Source organism: Podarcis gaigeae (genome assembly GCF_964106915.1).
Source record: "Podarcis gaigeae genome assembly, chromosome: 13".
Lineage (NCBI taxonomy): Eukaryota > Metazoa > Chordata > Lepidosauria > Squamata > Lacertidae > Podarcis > Podarcis gaigeae.
The window spans coordinates 56033733-56047340 of record NC_139689.1 but is presented as its reverse complement, the minus strand read 5'-3'; the positions used below and the strand labels follow the sequence as shown (position 1 = coordinate 56047340).

Genomic DNA, 13608 nt, shown 5'->3' with positions numbered 1-13608 from the left:
AATGAGGGCCAGCTCTGGATCTAAACAGAGCAGGCACAAGACAATGAGCCACTGGAGCCTGGCCCAGCAACCACCTCCTCCCTCCCTCCTCGGCACCCTGAGCCCCCCCCCCCCCCCGCCCACCATGACAAGCAGTCAGACTGGTGGGGGGGGGGGCATCTTTGTCCTTCCCCTGAGCCACTCCTGACAAAGTGACAACAGGTTGCCTCAGCTTCAGTCTGAGGAAGCAATTGACGGTGCCATGTGCAGAGCTGCCTGAAAGAGTGCTTGTGCCAAAGCCATTTTTCTGCACTTCCAAATGCAATGAAATTAACCTGTGTTTTAAAGCAGTGGTAGTCCAGGCACTCTCTGGTCAAGCTCATCCACAATACCTCACTCTGAGCAAACCTGGGAGAACCCAGGCCACTGCTGTGAGAGGGCCGGCAAGCAGAAGGGGGGAGCAGCAGGTGGGCAAGAGGGAAAGTTAGCCGTGTCAACCCCCGTGGCAACTGGCCCCATTGGCAGATGGAGATGGTGTACAATCTGCTACCCCTCCCATTAAAACAGCTGAACACTGAAAATATTGCCCATTCAGCTAACAAAAAAATAAACCTATTAGACTCATTCACATACATTTGTTACTTTGATAGAACTATCAATGCTTGGGTCCTACCTTACATTATGAATTTTGTGTTATTAAAAAAATCATTATTTTAAAAATCAAGGGTAATCCTGCTTCTTTAAGGCTGTGCTGAAACCTGCAGGGAATCACAGCCCCCAACCAGAACACACCATTTTAAAGAAACAGTGTGCTGTCAAAGGGCATCACTGACACTCCTTTCCACACCAGCAACTGCCCCTATCAATTTGCAAGGCAAAATGCCAATGCTTGTGCAGACAGATAAGATTTCAAGATCAACTGAGGAAGTAGGAGAATGAGAATAGTGGAAATGTTCTAAAAAGAAAATTTTATCTGAATTTATGGAGTTTACATCTAATTCTTCCAAAACTTACAGTTTGGTCAAGTCTGCAGAAAGAGGCCGCGAGCGGAATGACTGGCGCAGGTTTCCTTGCTTGGTCTCTGTATTTTCAGCAGTCAGTTCTCTGATCCTCTGCTGGATGTTCATAATTTTGTTTTCTCTCCCAGGACTTTCTGGGAAGGATTCAGCATTCACTGGAGGTGCGCAGCTTTCAAATGCATCTGGTAAATTCACAATTTTTTTTATAGTGCCTTTCCTCAAGCTTTTGTTTTTGGTGTCTGAAACATTTGCAGAGATTTCACTAAAGTCACAAGCTCCCTTGTGGTTTGGTGCCATTCTCTCTTTGCCAGACAGCCCTTCGCTACGGGGTGGCTCTGTGTTTTTCCCTGAAGTTGCTGCAATATCTGTTTCTCTCCCATTTTCTTCCTCTTGGCTTTTAAGTCTCATCTCCCATAGGTATTTTCTGTCCTTTGCAGAGACTTGATTCAAGTCTTTTGGAGTGTTCCGGCCTAGGGACCCAACTTCATTTGAAGAGGGCTTCTGGATTTGAGCAGTAGTTTTATTTTTAATACCCGGGCAGTCATCAACCTGAGTGGCACTTTTCAAATGTGACTTAGAAGAATCCACTCTATTTAACCCTTCTGCTTCACTCTTGGTCCTTAGTTCAAATGGTCTGCTGCTGCCCTCATTGGTAAGGAGGTTCCTCTCCTTGCTTTCAGATAGGCAAGATTTCCTTTGAATTGAAAAGTCTCGGATTTCAAATTTTGCTGTAAGATCCATGGACAGTGGGCGAGGCTTCCTAACCCAGGACTTTTCAGGATTAGGTTTTTCATCAGAAACATCAGTTCCACACTGCTTTTGATCCTTTAAGGACTCCAGAAAAATGGCAGACACTGGTCTCTGTTTGGGCCTTGGCTGCTCCTCGCTAGCCAAACTAGCGCTGCTCTGCTGCTTTCCAACATTTTTAGGCCTTTCCTCAGTAGCACCTGAAAAGGACTCTTTCCTTTCGAGAGATCTGTGAGGGTTGCAGGAGACAGGCTTGGACTCTGAGGAAACAGAAAATTGCCGGTGAATGGCAGCACCTTCAGGTCTTCTGTAGGACATTTCTGATTCTGAGGGAAGCTGCCTCTCCTGCGCCCGTAAAGTGCTGTATGTTTTCTCAGAAGATAACTTCATCCTTGTTTCCTCAGTACTTCTGGTTTCAAATAGGATTACTGTGTTAGCCTGGGGACTTGAATAAAGGGGCATATTTGCAACAAACTCACTTGTGCTTTTGTTCTCGATTAATTTTTGCTCTACCAAGGGCGGAATGCTTCCACTAAGCATTCCCTTAGCATCTGCCACATTGTCTTCAACATTTTTGGCAAATGCAAAGGGTTTGCGGGCGACATTGCCAGGTTTGGCTGTGGGGACAGGAGCTTTCACCGCTGCAAAAGTGTCCCAAGACTTCTCCCTTGAGAATGGCTTCGGAGTTAATCGTGGCCTTGAAGTAGCTGGAGGCATTGTTGCTGGTCTCACAGGGTTCCCAAATGTGCTCCTTCCTTCTGAAATTTGTGGGGACACAGAACTTCGATGCTCATTGGACTTGTTGCTTGTATCAGAAAGATTGCTGGCAAAGGTGTGTTGAAGTGTTGCCTCATTCACAAGCTCGTTTCGATTGGTCAGTGATGTCAGGACAGAGCTGACTTCAACTTTCGTTGCCATCGCTCTCATTGCCATCCAGGGGAATTACAAAGAACCCGTGAGGAAGAACATGCTATAAAAAAGCAATAAAATTAGGTGTTACTGCCCCTCAGTTCAACAAATGGGAGGTGAACAAGCAAACATGGATATGGACGGAAATGGACGGTGGTGACAGGATTCTAACAATGTTTTTAATATCAAGAGTTTCTTATTTGAAGTCATCTTTGCCAATAAATATTTTTGTGGGTACCTTTTGCCCACATAAATGATTTCCATGTAGAAAATGCAAGTTTCTCAGATTCAGACAATCATTCTCATTTGCAAAGGCACACTTGTAGTTGAACATATTGTCCCAGCCCAGCCCTCTTTGTTGTCTATTTCCACTTGATTCCCAATGCACTTTCCATCACAAAAACACATTTATATCACACAAAACACAAAAACACAGTTGCAAATATCCGAAAGAAAGGAAGGAAGGAAGGAGCGCCATTTGAAATCCAATGGTGCGTCAGAAGCGAATGTGTGCTTCCAATGAATTTGTTGTAGTAACATCAAACCCACAAGACATTTTCCAGTACCCCCCTTTCACACAAACCACACCTACCTTAGTCTCCCTGGCCACTGGAAAAAGAGGCAAGCTGGATCTGGAGACATTCTGCAGAGAGTCCTCTCCATGCATCACATGAGAAAAGTGTTGCTCCTCCTCCTGTGAATAACAACAGGTCTTTTTAAGAAGACAACATTCAGAGGCAAAGGAAGATCCTGAGAACATGCAAACGCACATGCTTTACTCAAACTGCTGTGTAACCTCTCCACTTGAGCTGTCTCGCTCATAGGACGTCTTCTTAGGATACTGACTGACTGCACAACTTTGTAAGGAAAACGGCAGCTGGAACTGAGGAATCAGCAACAAGACCAAGAAGCAAGGAAGGGTGAGGAAGTGACAGAAATCTAGAAATCTAGACTGATGCAGCACAACATACTTAATTTCAACAGGCTCTAATAAGGATGATGAAACCAGATGACAGGAACGTCTCTCGCTTATGTGAAAGTAATTGTCTAGCTCTTTCTTAATGGTGTTGTTGAAACCATAACAGTTAAACAGGATTTTGTTGACTTAAAATTTTTGTCTTAAATTTTTGAATTCTGTATTTTTGTGACAACCTTTGCTGGGAGCCTTTCTTGCTAAAGGAGGTATAGAAATAAATATTAACAATTACTGTACATTTTAAAGTGTCATCTGTTTGCCACAGGGGCCTGCCCTCTTGTACTCTGTGAAACACAATGTGTACATTTATGTTACTAAATATACTGTATATACTTGAGTATAAGCCGACCTGAATATAAGCCAAGGTACCTAATTTTACCACAAAAAACTGGGGAAACTTATTGAATATAAGCCGGTTCACCACACCACAAACCTCCTGGTGGGCCGGAGTGCGTGTGCACACGGCAGAGGGGGCTTCTCTCCCCCCCAGCCCCTCCCGTCCCCCTGCCTACCTAGGGTGCTGCCGAGAGGCAGAGGCTGGTGGTGGCAGCGGCGGAGGAGGAACAAGAAGCCCGAAAGCCTCTGCCGCTGGAAATGTACTCAGGTGGGACCCTCACTTGAGTATAAGCCAAGGGGGGCTTTTACAGCATATAAAATGTGCTGAAAAAGTCGGCTTATACTCAAGTATATACGGTATATTATTTTCTTTCATTACTAAACAATAATGTCACCCATATGATCTCTCTGGCTCTTCTAGGAAGGGCTGGGAAAGAACCCTGCCTGAAGCCCTGGAAAGACGGTACTAAATATAACGGCAAGTCCAAGGTCTGGATTTGTAGCAGGCGATGTTGCAATAGAAAAAGTCACTCTCCATCACCATGGGAAGTGGGGTGGGAGTGTGGTATACCAGAACGAGAGCCGCTTGCCTAGCTGCTCTATTTCCTGTGCTTCCATGAGCTCCTGGCAGCATTGGATGGCACTGGTTCCTTTACGGAGCAGCTGGACAGCTGGACAAGCAGAGGCAGAGGTGGGAAGAGCCCCCAGCCTCTCCTGCTAAATACTCAGTCAGCAGCCAGGGATCGCACAGTCTGTGATCACACACCCAGCAGAGAAAGAAGGGAGCTGCCAGATTTTGCCTTCCCGTTGCAGCAGTGACCTGTTTGTACTTTGCAAAAGACATGACGAGAGACACTGATCGAGAGACTCTGCTGCAACAAAACATGTGAGGCAAGTAACTGTGTGTAGCTGCTGCTTCTACAAACCTTGATGATCAACAACAGTACTTAAGGATCTGTGGGTGTTTGGGATACTCTTGAAGAACTTTTTCTGTGAGAAGAGGCTTCCTATTACTGGAGTCATACTATTATGAAAGAAACTGGCTGAAGTTTGTTATGTCTAGTAAACAGCTAAGAAACTCATGAGCAATATTATTAGATTTTTCTATAAAAACATTTAATCTTACCTATTATAAGAAAAAGTAAAAAGCGATGTTTTTGTTTGTATTGGAAGTAGAGATGGGAAAGCCTGGGGGGAATGGAAAAATTGGGGGAAAACAGTTTTTTTCCATTTTCTTCCAAAGCCGTTTCCCAATTTCCCTGGTTTTCCCCCATGACTTCCCATCTCTAGTTGGAAACTGCCCAGAGTGGCTGGACCAACCCAGCCAGGTGGGCAGAGTAAAAACAGAAGAAGAAGAAGAAGAAGAAGAAGAAGAAGAAGAAGAAGAAGAAGAAGAAGAAGAAGACGACGACGACGACTATATCTTTTCTTGAAAGAGAAAAATGAAATTTGGGAAAATTAGATACACTAAAGACCAAAAGTTCATCAAGGACTGGGGAAAATTGGTGGATTATCTGAAAAACATATGTGGTATAAACACAACGTTAGTGGGTTTTCAAGAGGCACTGTAAAAAAACAAATAAGTATTGTTTATTAAAAATAATGGGAGTAAGGAGGAATAATGGCAATATGAAAAAAGGGACTGCGTATCAAAGATATAAAAATGGATGACTATCAGAGATGCTGAAGCAAGTTCAAAACAGGCATAATTTGTTGTATTTGGGTTAAAATGTATAACTGGATGAAAACTAATAAAATTTATTATAAATAAAGAGAAAAATGAAATCGCTCAGTGGGGATAAAAGGAAAAATACCTAGGAATTATTGGCTGGTGAACATCACTTTAAAATTGTCGAGCTGAAAACCAAGTGGCAGGAGGCCCCAATGCTTCCAGTGTTCTTAGTAAAGTATACTGCCAACGAGAAACTGCCTTGAAAATCGATGGACTCCTATTGCAAAAGAAAACTGAAAGCTGTTAAGCTCATCCAAGTTTCTCCATTTCTCTTATCAAGTCACATTTCTTTTAATTGTACTTTAAGACTATTTTAACAGGATAAGCTGAAATAACTTTAACACAGTTAAGGGCTCATTGAATGTTAATATGCAGTTATGAATTAATTGCATGCGGGGATCTTCCTTCCATACTTTTTGAATAGATTTCCCAAAAGATATAGTAGATAAAGTTTAAGTTTTGTTTGTTATATTCAAACTATGATAACTAGAATTTCTGTTTACTATCTCATCTGTAAACCAGTTTACACAATTTACATTAAATAACAAGGTGAGGTTTGGGACCTGAAGGCTCTTTTTTTGTCATAAAAGATTTTTTGCTTTTAATCTTGCTTTCTTTATTGTTCCATATAAATTTCAGAATAAGTTGTTGCCACTGATGAATTTACTTGATCCTAATTGGAAAATATTGAAATAAAAATTATTCTAGACTTTTCTGAAGTTGCTCTGCATGTATGACTGCACAGAGATCATGAAAGGGGAGGACACCTCTGCAGACCCACAACATTCTTTGCTTTAAAAAAAAATGCTCGCAGTTTTATCTTCTGCATGTGCCTCTGTATACAACCCTGCACTTAGATCTTTGATCCTTAATCACCCAGGGCACAAGTCCTCATGGGAGCATCCTAAACACAAGAACAGGAAGAATGGAATCAGGCTAGAGAAGGTCTGGCACGCCCTAGGAACTTTACCCTTTGCCGTCGGCGAAGCAGACAGCCCAGGGGACTGGCAAGAAACCACACAGAATACCTCACCAAAGATCACTGGGCAGGAGTGTTCCCAGGCAACCCCCGACTACTGTTGATTCAATGCCCTGATAATCTTTAGTCTTACAACCTTGATCTTTAGATTTACAGGCTTATAAAAAGGGTGCTGCAATGTGTGGTGCAAATTTATTCAAAAGGCCGTCTGTTTTGCTCTACAAAAGACTTATGTGGTGAACACTTGCTCAGTGAAATCAACAACTTGAAAACATGATCAGCACCCCTGATCACATGCATCACAATCAAGCAATCAGAAGTGTCCATCAGTATGCAGGATGGATGGTCCATCTTAATTAGGAACTTACCTGGCACTGACCACACTCCACAGAGTGCATTATTTGACTAGTTAATGGTTTTTCAAAAAATAAGGGCAGCCATTGCAGCAGAAGACATGCATTCATACGTCTCTCTCAGTACACAACTTAGGGAGCCAAATCCCACTAGTAGTGACACAGCAACACAAGTGGATTTTTAATTTATTATTGTAAACCAGCAGCCTTATGCCTGGTGTTGCTTAGGAATGCTAAGAAACAAACAATCAAACAAAAAACAGTGCAGTTTTGAAATAAATGGTTAAACTCAGTGTAGTTTTTAAGGGTTCAGTCCGCAATCTTGATTAAAAAGGGAGAAAAACGTGGTTTGATCTCAGGAACCATCATGCAAATTTTGGCTACACTATCTTAAGATGAGTTCAAATGCATAGTGACTTAGTGAACAAACAACTTTCTGAAATATATTGCATGTGGTTCTATGGAAATAAACCAGGGAGGAGGGGTGTTATTTCCACATAGTAAACAAAAATCCCAGGCACTTGACCAGTTTACTACTTAGAACTTGGATACTGCAGCAAAAGCATTTGAAATACTGATTGAGGTCCCTACCCATGGCTCATGAATTTGTTGCATCTGAAGGCAGCCCTGTTTAGGGAAGTTTTTTATGTTTGATGTGTTATCATGTTTTTAATAATTCTGTTGGAAGCCACCCAGAGTGGCTGGGAAAACCCAGCCAGATGGGCGGGACTGTTGTTGTTGTTGTTGTTGTTGTTGTTGTTGTTGTTGTTGTTGTTGTTAGCTGGGGAATCAGGACTGGATGTGTAAGGACAAACCCACCCCCCTTCACCAGACAAAAAACAATATTACTGCCTCATAATTAGCACCTTTGGTCTGTTAATAGCCATTTTGACAAGCACTTGTCAACTGGACATTGTTAACCGTGAAGCCAGACCTCTCTGTGCCACCTCTAAAAGTTACATCTGGAAACCTTGGCCATTTGGAAGAAAGGATTGTTCAACTAACTGTAAAATGAAAAACACCTGAGAAAACAAAAGCCAAATCACACCTAAGCACTAGCTAGCACAAATCTAGGACTGAGGTTAAAAGATTCCTCAGGTAAAACATTATAAGGTCATGAAGTGCCAAGTGCAGCTCCCTCTGCCCGTAACAGGAAATCCTACCTCTTAAACATATTTAAGCAGGCAACCCAGGAGTTGTGACCACTGAGAAGCCACTGTGATTAAGCAATATGGGGTGCAAGAGGCAGACTATTCGTTAGCTGGAAGGATATGTTCAAAGGTATGTGCAGACTACCTCTAAGCAATTCCACTCCCAGAGTAATGACCTGAGAGAGGTCTCTGCCCCAGCACTAGAAATATATCCTTCATTGCAGCTGCATGGCTGAGACACAGCTAGCTGTCTTTTTAAAAGACCTCTCTCTAACATAGGATTTGTTCCCCTCCTTAAAAACTTAGTGAGTGTCTGAAAAGTAAAGGAAAGTAATTACTCCTTGGCTGCCAACATGGTCATCTCTCTGGGAAAACACAACCAGCGCTCCAGTAGAGTGAGGAAGGGAAAGTTTTCTTTCTGGATGCAGAAAATGAGTCTGCCAGGGCAAAGGAGCTCAAGAAAGCAGAAAAGTAAAAGAAAAGAAAAGATCTGAAGGAAGCAGGTTGTGATGACAAAAGGAAAGGGGGCCTTTGCCTATGTACTTATTCTGTGTAGCTTGCCATGTTACAAGAGGATGAACATCAACTCATTAATACTGCTTGTTCATCCTTCCACGGTAAAGCAGCTTCCAGTATTTTCTATTGCAATACGTGACACTTTTCTTTCTTCTTGGGTAAGGCAGGAAAGGAAGGGAAAAGATTCCACATATTTGCTGCAAGCCTGTCTAAGAAGCCTCACCCGTCTGGATAGGAGAAGGAGACATCAAGAGGCCACAAAAATGGCTGTGATGCAACATGGCATGTAGGCTTCATATCTTATGTCCATAATTCAAACTCCGCTCCAAGACCACTCATGGCTCATTAGGGAATGACCCACTGAAACAGCAATAGCAGAAATGTTTGTAGTGCATTTCCCAATCTCCAAAGAAAGGGAAGCGAGAAGGAGGGTGGGCTGGCAGCGCAAGCAAGGGGCTCGCCTTTGTCTCCTCCCTTCCCAAGGAACAAGCCTGCTCTGTGGGGCTTTCGGCAAGGTGCCTCCTCCGAGTAGACCCGCAAGTGGAGGAGGCGGCTGCCAAGGTAGGGGCGCTGTGACACGGCCGGATCAGACGAACGCCCGCCTTGTTTGCTCATGAGTAAGCATCTCGGAGGTTACCCTCTTTGCAAGCGCGTTTCAGAGCTTATAATGGGGAAATTGGGCAGAGGTGATCCTGTGCCTCCTTCCATTGGGAATAAGGCCCAGGGAAGGCAGCGGCGCTGATTAAAAAGTTTGAGGACCCCTGGATTTGAGGATTTAAGATAATGTTTGTTTATAGAAAGCAGCTTTGTTGGGTGTTATATTGGATTGGATGAAGTGAATATTGTATTTAGATAGTAGACAGATGAAGAATAGGAAGTTCTTTATTTTCTGAATCATATTTTTCTCTTTCTCTTTTCACTTCTTTTCTACTCTTTCTTCTATCTTTCTTATAGAATCACAGAATCATAGAGTTGGAATAGACCACAAGGGCCATCGAGTCCAACCCCCTGCCAAGCAGGAAACACCATCAGAGCACTCCTGACACATGGTTGTCAACCGCCTAGCCCAACCGCCTGCAACGTAGGAATCTCAGCTAAAGCATCCAAGGCAGAGGGACACCAGCCTTTCTGCTATTGCAAAAATAAAGATTCCCACAGGATGCTGTGTCATGGGTTTTGATTGCCTTTATACTTGTACATTATCCCACTACTTATCCTTATCACCTCAAGTTCCTTCCAACTACCATGAGTTCTAAGTCTCATGGGGCAAGGATCTGTCTTTCCTTGTGGCTCTGTAAGTACTCTGCACAGTGACACGCTTTCAATTAACAGAATAATTTATATATTTCTGTTAATTAAAGAATGTATGTGTGTATGAGAGGAAACATCTCAAAGTGATTTACAATAAAACCTGTTAGAACATGATAACAATAACAATAAAACAACACTATTAAAATCAGTATAAATGTTATTAAAAGATGGTTTGTGCCAAAAGCCACCCAAAGCATCCATATACAGGTAGATTCTTAGTGTGTGTTGAACATGTATTACTGTTGGTGCCCACCATTTTTGGGGGGTGTTGCTTCAGGAGGAGGTCTATACAGAAAAAGGTGTTTGCTCTGACAAAACCCTACACAACTTCAGTTCAGAATCAGGGGTCGGCATCCTAAGGCCCATGGGCCGGTACCGGCCCACGGCGATCCCTGCCGCTCCCGCCCCCGCCTGCTCTTACCAGCACGGTGCGGGGACCGACTTCAGGGTTGATGGTGCCTGTATGCATGCGTACGGGTGCTTCTCCAACCCAGATGTGCGCTGGAAATAGCATGTGCGCACGCGCACTCTTCCGGGTCAGAGCAGCGCTCGTGTGCATACGCTGTTTCCGGTGCACTTCTGGGTCAGAGCGCCAGAAATAGCGTGTGTGCACAAGCACAAGCACTTCTCAAATGCCTTCTTTGCCTCAGTCTTCTCCGATAAAGAAAACAATGCCCGACCTGAAGAATTTGGAGCAAATGATTCAGCAGAGGAAACACAGCCCAGAATAACTAAGGAGATAGTACAAGAATACTTGGCTAGTCTAGATGTATTCAAGTCTCCTGGGCCAGATGAACTGCATCCAAGAGTATTAAAAGAACTGGCAGATGTGATCTCAGAACCACTGGCAGTCATCTTTGAGAATTCCTGGAGAACAGGTGAAGTCCCGGTAGACTGGAGGAGGGCAAATGTTGTCCCTATTTTCAAAAAGGGGAAAAGAGAGGACCCAAATAATTACCGCCCAGTCAGTCTGACATCAATACCAGGGAAGATTCTGGAGCAGATCATTAAGCAAACAGTCTGTGAGCACCTGATCTCGTTTTTTGACAGAATTACAAGCCTGGTAGATGAAGGGAATGCAGTGGATGTAGCCTACCTTGATTTCAGCAAGGCATTTGACAAGGTGCCCCATGATATTCTTGTAAAGAAGCTGGTAAAATGCGGTCTTGACTATGCTACCACTCAGTGGATTTGTAATTGGCTGACTGACTGAACCCAAAGGGTGCTCATCAATGGTTCATCTTCATCCTGGAGAAGAGTGACTAGTGGGGTGCCACATGGTTCTGTCTTGGGCCCGGTCTTATTCAACATCTTTATCAACGACTTGGATGATGGACTCAAGGGCATCCTGATCAAATTTGCAGATGACACCAAACTGGGAGGGGTGGCTAACACCCCAGAGGACAGGATCACACTTCAAAACGACCTTGACAGATTAGAGAACTGGGCCAAAACAAACAAGATGAATTTTAACAGGGAGAAATGTAAAGTATTGCACTTGGGCCAAAAAAATGAGAGGCACAAATACAAGATGGGTGACACCTGGCTTGAAAGCAGTACATGTGAAAAGGATCTAGGAGTCTTGGTTGACCACAAACTTGACATGAGCCAACAGTGTGACGCGGCAGCTAAAAAAGCCAATGCAATTCTGGGCTGCATCAATAGGAGTATAGCATCTAGATCAAGGGAAGTAATAGTGCCACTGTATTCTGCTCTGGTCAGACCTCACCTGGAGTACTGTGTCCAGTTCTGGGCACCACAGTTCAAGAAGGACACTGACAAACGAACGTGTCCAGAGGAGGGCAACCAAAATGGTCAAAGGCCTGGAAACGATGCCTTATGAGGAACGACTAAGGGAGCTGGGCATGTTTAGCCAGGAGAAGAGGAGGTTAAGGGGTGATATGATAGCCATGTTCAAATGTATAAAAGGATGTCACATAGAGGAGGGAGAAAGGTTGTTTTCTGCTGCTCCAGAGAAGCGGGCACGGAGCAATGGATCCAAACTACAAGAAAGAAGATTCCACCTAAACATTTCCTGACAGTAAGAGCTGTTCGACAGTGGAATTTGCTGCCAAGGAGTGTGGTGGAGTCTCCTTCTTTGGAGGTCTTTAAGCAGAGGCTTGACAACCATATGTCAGGAGTGCTCTGATGGTGTTTCCTGCTTGGCAGGGGGTTGGACTCGATGGCCCTTGTGGTCTCTTCCAACTCTATGATTCTATGACTCTAACCCGGAAGAGAGCACATGCGCACACGCTCCGGCCCATCCTCCAACAGATTGAGCGCCAACCGGCCCATCCTTCAATAAGGTTGCCAACCTCTGGATCAGGTTATAAGTCAGTATCCAAAGCTTATGCCTGGCTGCTGGTAGCAAATGGGTAGCCAGTGCCAATTTTTCCAATTTTTTGTGATATGCCCTCAGTCAGCAGCTCCACTCTGCAACTTAACCACTGCATTCTGCACTAACGGCAACTTCCAAACACCCATAAGGGCAGCCCCATACAGACTCCATTACAATAACTAGATCTTGAGCTTACCATTGCTTGGATCATTGTAGCAAAGTTATCCCATCAAGAAAGAGCTATACCAGCCAAAGCAGTACAGTGGTGCCTCGCAAGACGAAAATAATCCGTTCCGCGAGTCTCTTCGTCTAGCGGTTTTTTTGTCTTGCAAAGCAACCCTAATAGTGGCTTAGCGCTATTAGGGGTTTGGCGGCTTAGAGGCTTTAAAAGGCTTAGCGGCTTAGCGGCTAAAAGGCTATTAGAGGCTTAGCAGCTTAGAAAAAGAGGGGGGGGAGCAAAAAAAATCGCAAGACTCGCAAGACGTTTTCATCTTGCGAAGCAAGCCCATAGGGAAATTCGTCTTGCGAAGCGCATCGAAAAATGGAAAACCCTTTCCTCTAGCGGGTTTTTCGTCTTGCGAGGCATTCGTCTTGCGGGGCATCACTGTACAGTGGTACCTTTGGATGCGAACGGGATCCGTTCCGGAGCCCCGTTCACATCCAGAGCAGAACGCAACCCGCGTCTGCGCTGTCGCAATTCACCGCTTCCGCGCATGCACGTGGCGTCATTTTGAGCGTCTGCGCATGCACAAGCGGTGAAACCCGGAAGTAACCTGTTCCGTTACTTCCAGGTCGCCATGGAGTGTAACCAAAAACGCTCAACCTGAAGCGACTTTAACCCGAGGTATGACTGTACAAGGGGCTCTGAGCCACTGTGGCGACTTGAACACCCTCTCAAGCCACACATCTCTTCCTTCAGAGGGAGTGCAAACCCATCCAGAACAAGTAATGTGCTTGATTACTGGACCAGGAACCATCCTCCCCACCGTCTCTGCATTGCCAGGATTCAAGTGTAGTTTGTACACCTTTATCCAACCCACCATTGTGCCCAGACTCTGATTCAGAACTAGCCCAGGCACACCTGACTCAGATATAACAGGGAAACAGAGCTTAGTATCTGCAGCACACTGATGACACCAAGCTCCAAAACCCTAATGACTGCTCCCTGCACTATGTAAATAAAATGAAGTAAAAATAGTGCCAAAGTAAAGGCTATGCGAAAGATCAAGATGAACATAATCCCTGTGAACCTCTGGCAGTTG

At 44.3% G+C, this 13608-nt stretch overlaps 1 protein-coding gene across 7 annotated transcripts in view; it reads right to left on the bottom strand.

The window, feature by feature from the left end:
* The window catches only part of KIAA1671, a 112828-nt gene that overhangs the window by 91336 nt on the left and 7884 nt on the right, over window positions 1-13608 (bottom strand). For all 7 annotated transcript variants that reach the window (XR_014557647.1, XR_014557648.1, XM_083710072.1 and 4 more), the window contains exons 2-3: window positions 3247-3348; window positions 994-2715 (exon numbers count right to left, since the gene is read on the bottom strand). Coding sequence is in view for 5 of the 7 variants with exons in the window: in XM_083710072.1 (XP_083566198.1) it covers window positions 994-2678 (1685 nt within the window). In the remaining 2 variants the exon portion in view is untranslated. The remainder of the gene's footprint in view (window positions 1-993; window positions 2716-3246; window positions 3349-13608) is intronic.